This window comes from Odocoileus virginianus, chromosome 15 (genome assembly GCF_023699985.2).
Source record: "Odocoileus virginianus isolate 20LAN1187 ecotype Illinois chromosome 15, Ovbor_1.2, whole genome shotgun sequence".
In the NCBI taxonomy this organism is placed as follows: Eukaryota; Metazoa; Chordata; class Mammalia; order Artiodactyla; family Cervidae; genus Odocoileus; species Odocoileus virginianus.
Window position 1 is genome coordinate 14,341,724 of NC_069688.1, and position 16,544 is coordinate 14,358,267.

At 36.6% G+C, this 16,544-nt stretch overlaps 1 protein-coding gene across 1 annotated transcript in view; it reads left to right on the forward strand.

Moving 5' to 3' along the window:
- Positions 1 to 16,306, forward strand: part of ATAD2 (ATPase family AAA domain containing 2) — a 66,190-nt gene extending 49,884 nt beyond the window's left edge. The window contains exons 20-28 of the mRNA XM_020879014.2: positions 598 to 733; positions 5,958 to 6,154; positions 6,676 to 6,835; positions 8,939 to 9,061; positions 9,180 to 9,323; positions 10,635 to 11,027; positions 12,948 to 13,081; positions 13,929 to 14,057; positions 15,042 to 16,306. Coding sequence (XP_020734673.1) covers positions 598 to 733; positions 5,958 to 6,154; positions 6,676 to 6,835; positions 8,939 to 9,061; positions 9,180 to 9,323; positions 10,635 to 11,027; positions 12,948 to 13,081; positions 13,929 to 14,057; positions 15,042 to 15,086 — 1,461 coding nt within the window. The 3' untranslated portion in view covers positions 15,087 to 16,306. The remainder of the gene's footprint in view (positions 1 to 597; positions 734 to 5,957; positions 6,155 to 6,675; positions 6,836 to 8,938; positions 9,062 to 9,179; positions 9,324 to 10,634; positions 11,028 to 12,947; positions 13,082 to 13,928; positions 14,058 to 15,041) is intronic.
- The last annotated feature ends 238 nt before the right edge of the window (positions 16,307 to 16,544 follow it).

The window sequence follows — 16,544 nt, forward strand, 5'->3', positions numbered from 1 at the left end:
TGATGCCATCCAACCATCTCATCATTCTCTGTTGTCCCCATCTCCTTCAGCCTTCAACCTTTTCCAGCTTCAGGGTTTTTTTCCGGGTTAGTTCTTCACACCAGATGGCCAAAGTATTGGAGTTTCAGCTTCAACATCAGTCCTTCCAATGAATATTCAGGACTGATTTCCTTTAGGATGGACGGGTTTGATTTCCTTGCTGTCCAAGGGACTCTCAAGAGTCTTCTCCAACACCATAGTTCAAAAGCATCAATTCTTCAGCACTCAGCTTTCTTTATAGTACAACTGTCCCATCCATACATGACTACAAAACCCTTTAAGTAAAATATCACCGTATCAGTTAACTGTATGAATTATGGTTTAGGAGTCTTGAGTTCTAAAGAAGACCCCATGGTTTTAGTTCCTTATCCACTGCATATGTGATGTATACGTAAGTTCAGTATAAGTAAAAGATTTAAGAAATTACTCATTACACAACTTAGATTGTCATTACAATAATCTTCTGTTGCATTGAATGATTGATACATAGTATGTATGTGTATACAAACATATACACACACACACACACATATATATAATGCATCTTTTTTTTTTAAGGTACAAGAATTATTTATCCGTGACTATGGAGAAATTTTTAATGTCCAGTTACCTAGTAAAGAAGAACGGACACAGTTTTTTGAAGATTTAATTCTGAAGCAAGCTGCTAAGCCTCCTATATCCAGAAAGAAAGCAGGTTAGTTTCTGTATCAAAGTTAATATATAATCATTTTTGAGAAAGTGGAAATGAAATATCAGTTAATGACATTGCCATCTTCTAATAGTCACTCAGTTGTGTCCAACTCTGTGACCCCATGAACTGTAGCCCGCTCGGCTCGTTTGTCCATGGAATTCTGTAGATAAGAATTCTGGAGTGGATAGACATTCCTTTCTGCAGGGGATCTTTCTGACCCAGGAATCAAATCCGGGTCTTCTGCTTTGCAGGAAGATTTTTTTACTACCTGAGCCACCAGGGAAGCTTCTAAGGTTGATACCTCTTACCTATATTTCCTTGTATTTCCCATTAAAATAGACTAAAGTTCTTAAAGCATACAAGGCCTTTCATAGTATAACCCTAATCATTGTGGAATTTGGGCTGGAATTCATAATATAGCCCCAATCTGTCTTTCCAAGCCCATCTTTGATACTTTGCTCTCTTCTGTCCTTTTCCTTACAAAGCATTCTATCTTTAAACCATTCAGTGCATATTTGTGTCTTTTCATAATTTAATTCATGCTTGTTCTCTGTCAGTAATGCGTCTGTCCTCAACTTTGTCTCTGTCTATGGAACTACTTTTCCTTCTAGTATAATTTATGTTTTCCTTCCTTAACATCAGACAGAATTAATTGACTACCTTTATGATGTGCTGTACTTTTTTCATACTACTGATATGACATTGTGGTGATGTTATAATTATCTCTTACTACCTTAATAAATTGCCAACTTAGGGAACAGCACTCTCATATTCCCTTTTTTATCCTGAGTAATTATTAGTGCATTTCTGTTTAAACAAACTCAAACTTTTGTCTTATTTGAAACATTAGCTAAAAAATTAACTAGTCGAAATGACTTCCTCCCACACACACAGGGAAATTCAATTTTTTTTAATTTTTTTAAATTTTGGAAGTATGATAACACATTTACAGGAAACTTGGAAAATACAGAACAAGGTTATGAATAGTTACATAGAGTTCTATTATATATACAATTATTTTTTTTGAGTAGGTAAATTAAGATTTTTAATTGGAGTTTCAATATCAAACTCTCAAAAGCTAATAGAATGAATATACAGAGAAGTAGAAGGATATAGTAGACCTGAAAAGCACTGTCAGCATAATGAAGATTTATACAGTTTTCACACAATGATAAGATACAAATTCTGTTCAGGTTCCCATAGACTGTAAACTGTGAGACATTGGAACATATGCAGGGACATAAAACAAGCTGCAAAAATTTCATGGTCTAAAGGTATTGAAATCATACAGAGTCTGTTTTTTTAACACTGTGGAATTATGTTAGAGATCAGTATCAAAAGATATTTGAAAATACTTTTAAGTGTGATGTGACATGTACCAAGAGAGATCTTCGACTTAGCCATCAAAAGCCTCAATAAAGTTAGGCTGAAAAAAACACAGAGGGTGATTGCAGAGAAGAAAGCATTTTAATGAGAAATTAGTATTAAAGATACTTTAAACAAAATCACATGTATTTGGAAATTAAATGTCTACTTTTAAACGATGGGTATATCTAAGAAGCCATAACAAGGAAAACTACAAAATATTTGTAATAGAATAAAGACAAAAAGAGAATTTACCAGAATTTGTTGCATGCAGCTGAAGCCGCTCAGTGCAGTTAAATACAATGTGGAGTCTTAAAATAAGATATGAAAACAAATAATGGACACTAGCATGAAATTTTATGAAATTTGAACAAAATTTGTAGCTAGTAATACTGTATCACATGTTAATTTCCTGGTTTTTGTTTTTTTTACAACATAGTATTTCTTTATATTCTCAGAATTGGATTAGATGTTTTAAGCCTCATTCAATTTTTTTTTTAAACCACTAAGATAATTAATTTTCTAGGCTTTTAGCAGTAATACTAGATACTAAACTGCATGGAACTGTATCAAAGTTTTGAGTGAATATAAATTAGAAATCTGGCATTCTGTTCATACTAAGTCAAACAAGTGGAATCAAATTGTTGTAAACTTTTTTATCTAGGCAAAAATTCATAAATTCTGTAAAATATATACTATATATATATGTATACAAAAGCTTTTCTACTATACTTGATGAAGGCTTGAGAAAGAATGAAGTGAAGTTGCTCAGTTGTGTCCGACTCTTTGCGACCCCAGGGACTGTAGCCCACCAGGCTCCTCTGTCCATGGGATTCTACAGGCAAGAATACTGGAGTGGCCATATTATATTCATTTTTTAAAGAAGGAAAGTTCAAGTGCTTCAAAATTTCCTAATAGCAGAAGCATGCAGTTTTCTGTGGAATCTCAAATGTTGTGTAGCAGTCTGTTTCAATCTTACATTAAAATGACAGGGAAAAAAAAAATACTGGAGTGGGTTGCCGTTTCCTTCTCCAGGGGATCTTCCTGACCCAGGGGTCGAACCCAGGCCTCCCGCATTGCGGGCAGACGCTTTAACCTCTGAGCCACCAGGGAAGCCCTGAGAAAGAATAACAACAACACAAAGAGAGATGGCGAAATTGGAGAACGTAACTAAATGAAATGGGAACACTGAATATGAAATAGAAAAAGTAGAATTAGATGAATAAAATCATCATATAGTCCAGTTGTTTTTAAACGTGGCTGCTCATTAGAAGCACATCTAGAGCTTCAGATGTAGCAATAACTGGGCATTTGTATTTTTCAAAAAATTCTAAGGTAATTCTGTTATGCATCTGGATATTAAAAAGTAGTTACAGGTTTTTCTATTAAAGTGGTCAATTTAGTGATACAGAATTCTGTTATTTTCTGTTGACCAATCATGATACAATAGTATTAAGGGAATAATAGTACATAACCATAATACTAAAAAATGTTTATCAGTTTTCAGTCAAGAGCCAGACAAAAAATAAAAGATAATTACAGTTGCAAGCCATAAAGGATTAACCTAACACTTTAAAATAATTTCCTACAATTTAGGGATTAAGTAGAGTGATAAGTGGTAAGTGAAAGTGCATGTATGCACATGTTCTGATCTGCCCAGCCACTCTTGTGTCTTTTGGTTGGTGCATTTAATCCATTTACAGTTAAAGTATCATCAATATGTGTGATCCTATTACCATTTTCTTAATTGTTTGGGGTTTATTTTGTATAGGTCTTTTCCTTCTCTTGTGTTTCCTGCCTAGAAAAGTTCCTTTAGTATTTGTTGTAAAGCTGGTTTGGTGGTGCTGAGTTCTCTTAACTTTTGCATGTCTGGAAAGCATTTGATTTCTCCATCAAATCTAAATGAGAGTCTTGCTGTGTAGAGTATCCTTGGTTATAGGTTCTTCCCTTTCATCACTTTAAATATATCGTGCCATTCCCTTCTGGCTCGTAGAATTTCTGTTGAGAAATCAGCTGGTAAGCTATAGGAGTTCCCTTGTATGTTATTTGTCGTTTTTCCCTTGTTGCTTTTAATATTTTATCTTTGTCTTTAATTTTCATCATTTTGATTATTATGTGTCTTGGTGTGTTCCTCCTTGGGTTTATCCTGCCTGGGACTCTCTGCTTCCTGGACTTAATTGACTATTTCCTTTCCCATGTTAGAGAAATTTTCAGCTGTTATTTCTTCAGATATTTTCTTGGGTCCTTTCTCTTCTCCTAGGACCTGTGTAATGTGAATGTTGGTGTGTTCAGTGCTGTCCCAGAGGTCTCTTAAGGCTGCCTTCATTTTTTTTTCTTTTTTGTTCTTTTTTCTGTTCTGTTCTGTGGCAGTGATTTCCATCATCTGTCCTCCATTCTTAGGTCCTCCAGGTCTTAGCCATTCTTTTGCCTCAGTTATTCTGCTGTTGATTCCTTCTTTAGCAGTAGAAATTGTTCTTCTGTTTCTTCTTTAGTTCTTCTAGGTCTTTCTTATATCTTCTCAATCTTTCTCTCTATTCTTTTTCCAAGATTCTGGATCATCATCACTATACTTACTCTGAATTCTTTTTCTGGAAGGTTGCCAATTTCCACTTTATTTGGATGTTTTTCTGCAGTCTTATTGTGTCCCTTCATCTGGGACAAAGCTCTCTGCTTTTTCATCCTGGTTAACTTTCTGTAGTGTGGTTTTGGTTCCAGCTACTGTGGGATTGTGGTTCTTCTTGCTTCTGTCTGCCCTCTGGTGGAGGAGGCTAAGAGGCTTGTATAAGATTCCTGATGGGAGGGAGTGGTGGTGGGGAAAACTGAGTCTTGCTCTGGTGGGCAGGACTGTGCTCAGTAAAACTAATCCAATTATCCACTGATGAGTGGGATTGTGCTCCCTCCTTGTTAGTTGTTTGACCTGAGGTGACCTAGCCCTGGGGTCTGTGCGCTCTCTGGTAGGGTTAATGGCGACCTCCAGTAGGACTTAGGCCAAGGGGCCCCTTCCAGGACTGCTATTGCCAGGGACCCCAAGCCATGGCCCACCCATACCTCCACAGGAGACACTCTTAACACTAGCAGGTAGGTCTGGTTCAATCTCCTGTGGAGTTACTGCTCCTTTCTCCTGGATCTTGGCATTCACAAGATTTTGTTCATGCCCTCCAAGAGTGGAGTCTTGTTTTTCTCAGTCCTGTGAAAGTCTTGTAATCAAATCCCACTGGCCATCAAAGTCAGGTTCCCTTGAGATTCCCCCATCCTTTTGCTGGATTCTCAAGTTGGGAAGCCTGACATGAGACTCAGAACCTTCACAACAGTAGGAGAACTTCTTTGGTATTGTTGTTCTCCAGATTGTGGGTTGCCCACCTGGAAGGTACGGGGTTTGATTTTATTGTGTTTGTGCCCTCTCCTACCATCTTGTTTCAACTTCTTTGTGTTTGAACATGTGGTATCTTTTTTTGGTGGTTCCAGAATCCTCCTGTCAGTGGTTGTTCAACAGCTAGTTGTGATTTTGGTGCTCTTGCAGGAGGAGATGAGTATACGTCCTTCTGCTCTGCCTTCTTGAGGATGACATTTTTAGTAATTAGGATATTCTTGTCCTGGAAATAGGCATTCAAGATTTTAATAGCCTCTTAAATGATTTTAAAATGATAATGACTCAGCAATTCACATTCCCAGTTACAAACTGCCAATTACTGCTGGAGGAGATATAGAGGGTGAGATTATGGTAGCACTTTAGTATTCCAAATCCCCTGGTTCCTGACAGATAGAAGGAGGATAATTCCTGAAAGCTTGTCTGCTTGGTGTACTGAATTTTGTCACCCTTGATCTGGTGGGAGAGCAGTAACTAACTTCCATTCACGTAAAGTTTTGCAGGCCCTGGAGGTACTCCCTGTGGCACCACCACCTGAGCCAAGACCACTGACAGCAGAAGAACTGAAACGACTAGAAGAGCAAGAGGAAGATACATTTAGAGAACTGAGGATTTTTTTAAGAAATGTTACACATAGGCTTGCTATTGACAAGCGATTCAGAATATTTACTAAACCTGTTGACCCTGATGAGGTATTAATTTAGTCTTTGGATCAGAATGCTTCAGACTTAGAGAATATTTGAATAGTTTTATGTGCGTCCCTCTGTACACTCTGAACTTGCTTTCTTATTTGTAAGCATCAAGTAGTGTTCTCAGCACATAAAGGCTTCAAGAGTTATGTAAGGCATTTTCCTTTCCTGCAGAGGATAGACAATTAACTTTGCCCAACTCAAATGTTCTAGAAGTAACGAGAATGTCTTAATGCTATATGACATTCCTGTGACCTTCACAGTGAAGAATGCAGTCCTAAGTTGGCATTGAAGGGTGGGTGGCATTTGGATGAGCAAAGAAGCTTAAGGTGTTACTGGAGATATAAGTGCCCAAGAATGAGAATGAATACAAAACAAAAGCCACCTTAAATACAGAGTTTCACATTAATATATTTTCATTATCTCTTACGTATATATTCTCTCCTGTTTTGCCTGGCAGAAAAACTTGACTCAAATTTTTCAGTGTTCAGTGTTTGTGATTTGGTCATTTGTTTGAATTTTAGGTTCCCGATTATGTCACCGTAATAAAGCAACCAATGGACCTTTCATCTGTAATCAGTAAAATTGATCTCCACAAGTATCTAACTGTGAAAGACTATTTGAGTGATATTGATCTGATCTGTAGTAATGCTTTAGAATACAATCCAGATAGAGATCCTGGAGGTGAGCACCTAGTGGGTTTTGTTTGGTTTTTTTAACCTCAAGGAGTGGAATGAGGGCTGCTAACACTTAGTGAAGGGTGATTTCATACTGGGTGCTATATTAGAAGCATTTTACATTCACAGTGCCATTCAGTCCTCAGCAAGGTCATACTCCCAGGAAATGGCAAGGGTAGAATTTGGGTGCAAGTTTCTTTCACTCCCAATATAATACAACCTCTAATGAAACACAAAATTGCCTAACAATTTAGATTGTTTTTTTTTTTTGTTTGTCAATGTTCTTTCTCAAAATAGGAAAATAAAAACTCTTTGTAATAAGTTTGAAAGGATTTTTTTAGTTAAGACCATTACAGTTTTTATTACAACAAAGTAATTTAATACTCACTAACTGGCTAAGTCCCCCATTTCCTTTCTCCTAAGGTAAGTGTAAGTAAGTGTTAGTTGCTCAGTCATGCCCGACTCTTTGAGACCCTGTAGACTGCAGCCCACTAGGCTCCTGTGTCCATGAGATTTTCCAGGCAATGATACTGGAGTAGGTTGCCATTTCCTTCTCCAGGAGATCTTCCCATCCCAGGGATCAAACCCAGGTCTCCTGCACTGCAGGCAGATTCTTTACTGACTGAGCTAAAAGGGGAAGCACTATCTCCAAAGGTGGATGCTGTTAAGTTTAAAGCTATCTTTCCAGACCTTTTCTATGCATAGAATGCATCCACAATCTACCTCACCTACACAGGCTATTAAATAAAATGTATAAAGTAAGAGATTTTTACTGATAGATTTGTTTATATGTATAATGATATATTCAAATATCTATATATTTGTTATAAACTTACTGATTTCCAAAAAATACTCTTTCAGGTTCTTTTTCTTAGCTTCTTTATGAATGCCCTATCCTCAACAGTCTTGGTGGATAATTTTTTTTAATAGTTCTGTTTTCTGTGTTGACTGTAACATTGGCATTCTGTTTTTAAATTTGTCGTGCTTAAAAATTAGATTGATTTTCATCACTGAGACTTTACCCAACAATTTAAAAGCCCACTGTTCTTCCCTCACCAGTCTTCTATCCTACCTTCCCTAGGCTCTGTCCCACAGTTCAGAGTTCTGGAGGTAGCAGTGGGCAACAGGCTGCCAAGTTGGGAAAACCCCTTAATTGTAGAAAGAAGGACGCTTCTCCTGGAGGAAGTGGGCTTATTCTGTTTCCTTGCAGTCATACTGCTGCTGTTTCCTGTTCTGACTGTTCTGACAAATGTAAAATTACTTCTGGACAGTGGTGTTCACACTTGAGGTAGCACCAACATCTCCTTCAGGACATGCTAAGGTGCAGCTGGCCGGGCCTCACCTCTGCCAGTTTTGATTCTTTAGATTTAGGACTGGAGAATGTGCATCCTGACAAGTTCCCACATGGCGCCAAGGCTGCTGCCCTGAATGAACTTGGCCCAGCCTTTCTTCAGGTCATGTTAGAAGCCCTTGGCAGCATCCCTTCTGCTGTAACAGCCCTTCCTGTCTACTGTAAACCGAATGTTGTGTGAATGCTGCAGCAGCCTCGTGCCCTGCGAGGGGGTACTGATCAGCTGTTCAAGCAAATTTACGTTCACTTATGATCCGCCTTTACCTTGAGATGTATTCCCGTTCATGGCACTTAGACTCAGTTTAGGAGTTTTCCCAGTGCTTCCTGTGTAGTGTTGCTGTTTCATTGTCTTTGTTTAGTTTCTCAAGTCAGTGTCATAACATCCTCTATATCTCTTCCAAAATTGTTTTACATCCCCGGTTCACTCATGACACTGATAGCCTTCCTTGCTGTTTTTGAGTCATCATATTGTTGTTTAGTTTTGCTGTTGACTGATTCTTTACATTTTCCCTGGTGTTTCAAAGGGATTTAGCTAGGACAGGACAATGAAATTGGGTTTAGTCTGCTGTGTGGAATCAAATGTCCAGAACATTAGATGAGCATCAAAACCAGAAATAACACAGTTCCAGTAACTTTTACTATTCATGGTGGAAGTAAAAAACAAATTATAATGGCTGTAATCTTAGCCCAACGTGTAAAATTAATTTTTGTTAAATTATTAAAAGGAAACCGTTTTAAAATTCTTTCTTTATTCCATAGATCGTCTTATTAGGCATAGAGCCTGTGCTTTAAGAGATACTGCTTATGCAATAATTAAAGAAGAACTTGATGAAGACTTTGAGCAGCTTTGTGAAGAAATTCAGGAATCTAGAAAGAAAAGAGGTAGAAAAATGATTTGACATCAGAAAAAATGCTTTAAATATATTGAGTACTCATAATTCTCCATGTAATTTTTATATCTGAAAATTTTATTTTGATATTCTGCATGTCTATTTATAAGGTTGTAGCTCTTCCAGATATGCCCCATCTTACTACCATGTAATGCCAAAGCAAAATTCCACTCCTGCTGGTGATAAAAAATCAGATCCAGAGCAAAGTGAAAAGCCAAGGACGCCCAGTACTCCTGTGGCTTGCAGCACTCCTGGTAAGTGCACTTGGGTGATTTTTACTTAGGAAACTCTAGCCTTTATTCTTTTCTGATGCTGTTTGCTTTTCTCCCTCAGTTTCCTTTGTCCATATTGATGCCACTCATTACATTGATTTCATTTATATTAAGGCAACTTTGCATTCTTTAAATAAATCCATGCTTGCAGTGAGGTACCATTTGCCACCCCAGTTCACCTTTCACTTTACAGTCTAATTGTGGGTTGACTTGATGTGAAACTGATTTTCGCTTCCTTTAATCCTAGTCTATTTCCTGTTCCCTCTTTATTCTTAGGGTCTAACTCCACAGAGTACCCACCCAGATTCTGTGGGTTTCCTAAGGCCTCTTCCTTGGCAGGCTCCTACTTCCAGTTTTTGCTTTTAAAACTCTGTGAATATCAGACTGTCCTCAGCTTCTTAGCCTCCCAGCTATTCATCTGTTTTCCCAGATTTGGGTGCCATAATTCCTCAGTGCTTTTAAACAGAATGTTTATAGAAACTATTCATACTAGCCCAACTAATGCCGATCAACAGTAGAATGGAAAAATATGAATTATTATACAGAAGTGAGAATTATTAAACTTCAAGTAAATACAACACTATGGATGACTTTCCCAAACATGAGATTGCAGAGTGGTTATACTGTGTCTAGGCAGAATTTTTAATATCTGTGTACCATAGTTTCTTCATCTATAAAATGATGTTGAGGACTGGTAGCACACCTGATCAGGTTAAAGTGGAATTTCAATGAGTCAGCACATATGAAGGCCTTAGAAGAGTTCCTACTTCCTGGTAAGCACTTGATATGTGTAGGCTGCTTTTAGTCTTGCCCTTTCTTCGGTTCATTCCTCATACTACTGCCGAAATTACTTTTGCAATATGTGCATTTAAAAATTCATACCATTGTTTGAGTTTCCTGAGATGGAAGGGAGGTTCAAGAGGATGGGGATATATGTATACCTATGGCTGATTTCATGTTTGACAGAAAACAACAAAATTCTGTAAAGTGCAATTATCCTTCAATTAAAAAATAAAGAAAGAAAAAAAACTCATGCCTTTGCTCTCCTTAAAATTATTGAACTTTTTAAAAAATTATTCAGGATAAAATCCAGATTCCTTAGAATGACAGGTCATTGCCCACTTTCTGCCTTCTCACACTACTACTTTTGTTCATCTGTTCCAGCCGTACCATACTGTGGTGATGTCTCAGATTTTCCTGTTAATGTCTCAGGAGGTATTGTTTCCTCCACTTAACTTAGACTTTAAAAAGTTGTTGAGTGTTCTCTTACTCTTTTTCTTAAATTCTTTGAAGCTCAGTTGAAGAGAAAAATCCGCAGAAAATCAAAGTGGTACTTGGGCACCATAACAAAACGAAGGAAGATCTCACAGGCAAAAGATGACAGCCAGAATGTCACAGGTGACAGAATTGAGAGTGATACAGAGGAAAATCAAGATACAAGTGTAGACCACAATGAGACCGGAAACACAGGGGAGTCTTCAATGGAAGAAAATGAAAAGCCGCAAAATGCCTCTGAAAGCAAAACAGAATTGGAAAATAACAATTCAGGTGCTTGTATTGAGAATGAACCTGAAGAATCTGGAAAGACTACAGCATGTACAGAATTGAGGAAAGATAAGATTGCTTGTAACGGAGATGCTTCTAGCTCTCAGATAATAGACATTTCTGATGAAAATGAAGCAAAAGGTAAGTCTCAGTGAAGCAACTTACTAATTTTAAAAGATGTTTCATTCAGGGTTCTTTAACAGTTAATTGCATCTCAGTTTACTCTTTTTCCTTGTCTTTGAGAGCACAAGAGTTAATTAGGGAAGGTGGCATTATTTTATTAAATACTAATAAGATTAAATTATTAGTATTAAATAGTAATAAGATATCATTATTTTATTAAATAACAGTAAATGACTGTGGTTAAAAGCACACTATAGTGGGACTTCCCTGGTGGTCCAGTGGCTGAAACTGTGTTCCCAACGCAGGCAACCCCAGTTTGATCCCAGGACAGGAAACTGATCCCATATGCCACAACGGAAAGATCCCACATGCCACAACTAAGACCTGGCGCAGCCAAATAACTAAAACATTTTTTTAAAAAGCACAAGATAGCATCAAACAGACCTGGATTTGAGCCTCTAGTCCACTGCGTAGTAGCTTGTGACCTTGGTTAAGATTCTTGCCCCATCAACCTCAGTTTTCTCATTTGTGAGATTGGGGGTAGATAGTGCTGGGTAATAAGATACTCTGAGGGTTGAATAAAGTAATCCATCTAAAGCATGTAGCAAAGTGCTTGGCTATACAATTTTTAAAACCTGGCAGGATACCCTCTCATTTTAAGCAGGATAAGCAGTTTCCTGTGATTTCTTGCTGAGTTATGTGAAACAACTGTTACTCACCCCCATCATTCCTCTATCCCTATTGTAGGTGAAATCCCAGATCATTTATACTGTATTTATTCTAATGGTCCTGCTCCCAAAGATTTTCATTTAGAATTGTCTTCTGTCGGCATCTTCTTGAACCTTTGGCCTTAGATTTGTTTGGTTTTTGGAAAAGCCAAACATTTAGTCTTACAAAGCAAAAAGAAGGGTAACGAGGTCAAAAATTTGTTTTGGTCAAAAACAAGTATTGACTAAGTTAATGAGACTGGTTTCCTTCAGTGGCTTATATGCTGGAGGTTAATCTTTTTCGAGGACTTCCTTGAAATGAGTTCTACTGTGTTTGCGTAATCTTAGAATGGTTTAGGATATATCCTTTTGAGTGTGAATATTTAAAATGTTAATCCTCTGACTGTAAAATTTTGTATGTTCTATTTAAGTTCAGCATTTATTTTTCATTTATCATTATCTTTTCTAAAAGAACACTATTTAGTGAGACCAGGCACCTATTTACACTTGTCAGGAGATTTGGGTTCTTGTCCTGGCTCTTAGGACAGTTAGGTATGTTGACCTTAGAAAAATCTCTTCGCCTTTCTTTGGCCTTGTTTTTTGGCCTCTTAGTAAGCGGATTGTTCTAGATCAGGGGTGAAGGGCGGATAGTCCCAGCTGCTCTGCCCTGCTGGGAGAGCCATGCTGACACACTTGCTGTGCAGTGGGTGCGGCGGTGTGCTGATAGGACTTGACTTGTGGCGGTAGGCCAGGCTTAGCTTAGTGCAGTGGTCTGTACCGAAGCCCCTTCCAGCTCTTAAATATCCTTCTTTTTTTTAACGTGCTACACAGCATGCAGGAATCTTAGTTCAATCCCGGTGACTAGGGACTGAACCTCTGCCCCCTGCAAGGGAAGCTCAGAGTCCTAAGCATTGGCTTACATATATGCATGCTCAGTCTTTGTGACCCTATGGACTATAGCCTGCTAGGCTTCTCTGTCCATGGGTTTCTCCAGGCAAGAATACTGGAGTAAGTTGAATTTCCTTCTCCACCTAACCACTGGACTGCCAGGCAGTTCCCAGTCCTTCATTTTTGAGTGTGTAAATGGTAGCATCTTAATCTTACAGTAGAGTTAATAAATGAGAACAGGGATTTGTGTTTAAGTAAATATTGCCTGCTACTTAATCAGCCTAATGTTTATTTTAGGCATTATAAAATGCCTGTGAAACAAATAGTTATTTTTTCGTTCTAGAAATGTGTGTTCTGCGAATGACTCGAGCTAGACGTTCCCAAGTAGAGCAACAGCAGCTCATCAGTGTTGAAAAGGCTTTGGCAATTCTTTCTCAGCCTACACCCTCACTTGTTGTGGACCATGAGCGACTGAAAGTATGTAAATTAAAATCACAATGCTTTCATTGTATGAATTAGAAACAGCTCACCAAAAGTGGGATTGTAATAGTACGTTATTTCAATTTGGCTTGCAATAAATATATTTTATAGAAAGATAAACTTGGTATAGTTTGACGTTATCAATGAAACTTGGTAACTTTCATTAAGGCAGTGATTGAAGATGACTAGTGTATTAGCATTACTGTTTTTGACATATTAATACTTGTCTGTACCACTTATCCCATACATCGTTCATATGACGATACCTATGACCATTTTAGTTGGTTTTTACTTAACCATGGTTGCATGTTTTTGTTGACTACAAGGCAGTGGAATATCATGATAGGACCAGACTTGAGGAATCACAGAAATTCAGTAAGTCCGTTTCAGTCATGAGAAAAAACTCTGATCAAATGGAAAACCTTTTTTGAAGAAAAGAGCCCTGAAGTAGTGCAGTAGTTCATCATTTATGTCCTGTCTCTTTTTTGTTTCACATAACAATTAATTCTAGCATATATTAATCATAGTGGCATAAAATATTCTACAAAAATGCCTTTTTTCTTGTTAGTCTAGTTTGAGATTATTTTTTAACTTGTCTGAAGAGATTGATGGCTATAATTGAAATTGGCAACCTCCTCAGCTGTAGTTTTAGGATGAGAGGCCAGAGTCATAGAATGTTGATAAAGGTAACTCACAGTTGAATGTCAGAATCACTGTTAGAGACGGCAGTGTCTTATCAGATGACTTGATCTGCCTTCTCTGTAGCTTACATGCTAAAAAATGTCCCTAAATCTTCAAACTAAAATGTCTCTGGGAATTTCTCTCATGTGTGTTTTTCTTTTAGAATCTTTTGAAGATTGTTGTTAAAAAAAGTCAAGAATACAATATTTTTCAGTTGGAAAATTTATATGCTGTAATCAGCCAGTGTATTTATCAGCATCGCAGGGACTATGACAAAACAGCACTTATTCAGGTAAACTCATCTATATGAGAAATTAACTGATTATAAAAATTTCTAAATGCCATTTTTTAATGTGTGGGATTATGAATTATTTGTAGGTACAACCATGTTTTGTACTTTTTAAAATCTAGCACCTAAATTAGCTTGTGTTTCTTTAATAAGTGGAACACTGTAGTATCTATAAACTATGTGTGTGTGTATGAATGAAGATATATAGCTCATGTTTAAGACAGACTTAAGATAGGCCTATTTGTCTTTATTTCATCTGCTTTATAGTAGATGTGTGTGCTTAGTCACTCAGTCATGTCCGACTCTTGGTGACCCCATGGACTGTAGCCTGCCAGACTCCTCATCCATGAGATTCTCCAGGCAAGAATACTGGAGTGGGTTGCCATGCTCTCCTCCAGGGGATCTCCCCAGCCCAGGGATCGAACCCAGGTCTCCCACTCTGCTAGGTGGATTCTTTACCGTCTGAGCCACCAGGGAAGCCCTTATAGTAGATATTCAAGTATTGATGTTAAAAAAATAGATATTGACTGATACCTATATAGTATTTCATATGTATATATATACACACACACACATAACTCATAACTCGTACCTACTATATACCTACTAGTATGTAATATATATAGTATTTAGTATATCTAGTAAAGTATACTGTGGTATCTATATAGTATAAATATATGTAACAGTAGTACCTATAAACTGTTAATATCTGTAAGTACACCAGTGCATTGGTTAATAACTATATAATTTAATGTAAGACGAAAGCATCTCAGACTTTAATTCAAAAGGGATTTAAAGTCCCATCAGTGTTAACAGTCTATGTGATAGCCACAAATACTGAGCAAAATTTGTTTCTCTCTCAGTTATATACATGGGTAATGATGTCCTTAAGGCTGTTCGCTGTGAAAGAAAACCAGCAGTGGAGTGATGTTCTTTAGTGTTTTCTGCATTGAAACTTACTGTTTTTCCCTCCTATCCTTTATCTAGAAAATGCAGCAAGAAGTAGAAAACTTCAGTTGTTCCAGATCATGATGTCATGATACCAAGTATTTTTTATATTCAGTTCCTATTTAATTCACCTTTGTCATGTTGACATAACTAATGCAAGATGAAATTCTGAATCTCTAAGGAAAAGAGTAAAATAGTAATTAAAAATATTTAAACTTTTCTAGTATTTATATACATGTGTAAGATAAATTACAGAGATAACTGATAAATATTTGATTGAACAAGTCATTGTAGTAATACTATTGCTATTGTTATCAGTAAAGTGTGGCCAACTCCTAATAAAGTTTATTTTGATAATTAATGTTTATGGCAACTTAGGAGTAATTAGTGACACCGATAGTTTTTTGTTTTAAGCACTTTTAATTTTATCCTTCCTAAAAATAGTTTATTGTGTCAGACTAGAAACTAGTTAACCATTGTGTCTTTGCCATCGTTTCTGCCTTTAGCATCCTCTGCAGATTCACTTAAAAACTCACGCTTGAGTCATGATTTGCAGGAGGTCCCCTGAATAACTTCTAGGTGAACCACAGCTCTGTACTTGACTATTGGAATTAATGCTTTTTATATAAACATTTTTTATCTTTTAATTTGGATTAATAAAAAATTTTAAATTTTTTGTTTTACTTTTATGGTTATACATACAACAAATGTATTAACGACTACTTTGTTAAATATCTTTTTAACAATGCAAAATTTTTATATATGAAAGCTATTTATATCCTTCTTAGGTTGTATTCTATAGATGCCTTTTGTATACAATTATATAAATGTAAATATTATGAATTTTGTATTAATGATACCAAAAATGCATTTCTTAAAGCAATAAAAGCATTAACTATCATGTATTTCTCCCCCTCCCCCATTTTCTTTGAGACATTCAAGTATTACTTTGCAAAACTTCTTTTGAGGGGAATAGGGGATAATGATCTTGTGAGAGATTCTGGATTCTAATACAGTTTCTGAGCTAAATTGCTTTTTGTTGTTGTTTTATCTGGATATTTTATTTAAAGCCTTCTAAAACTCAGTATTTCAGATATCTTAATTAGTAGATACTGTCTATTGTAATGCATAATGGAATACTAGTCACTGAAAATATTTAAGTGTATGTATATTCCTGGATTCTCTCACACACACACACGTCTTCATTTTAGTGAAATTTATTGTAACTTATTCTAGATTCACCTTTTGTAACTAGGATTTTATTTTGTATGTATAGCTTCTGTAATAAATTGTAAAGGTAAAAATTGCTTCTCAGTTCTATTTCTTAATATTTTATAATGTCCTAAAAATAACTCAGTGTAAAACAAGTGCAGAAATCTGTTTTATTACTGTGCATAATTTAAAATGCTGTTGACACTGGAATGTATATATTCTTTAGTTACAAAGACTAATCTGCTCCTGTCCTTTGCATGACATACTGTGTATACACGTGGATAATAATGTATCTACATTGCTACGTAGGCTTTCAAAACCATGCTGAAA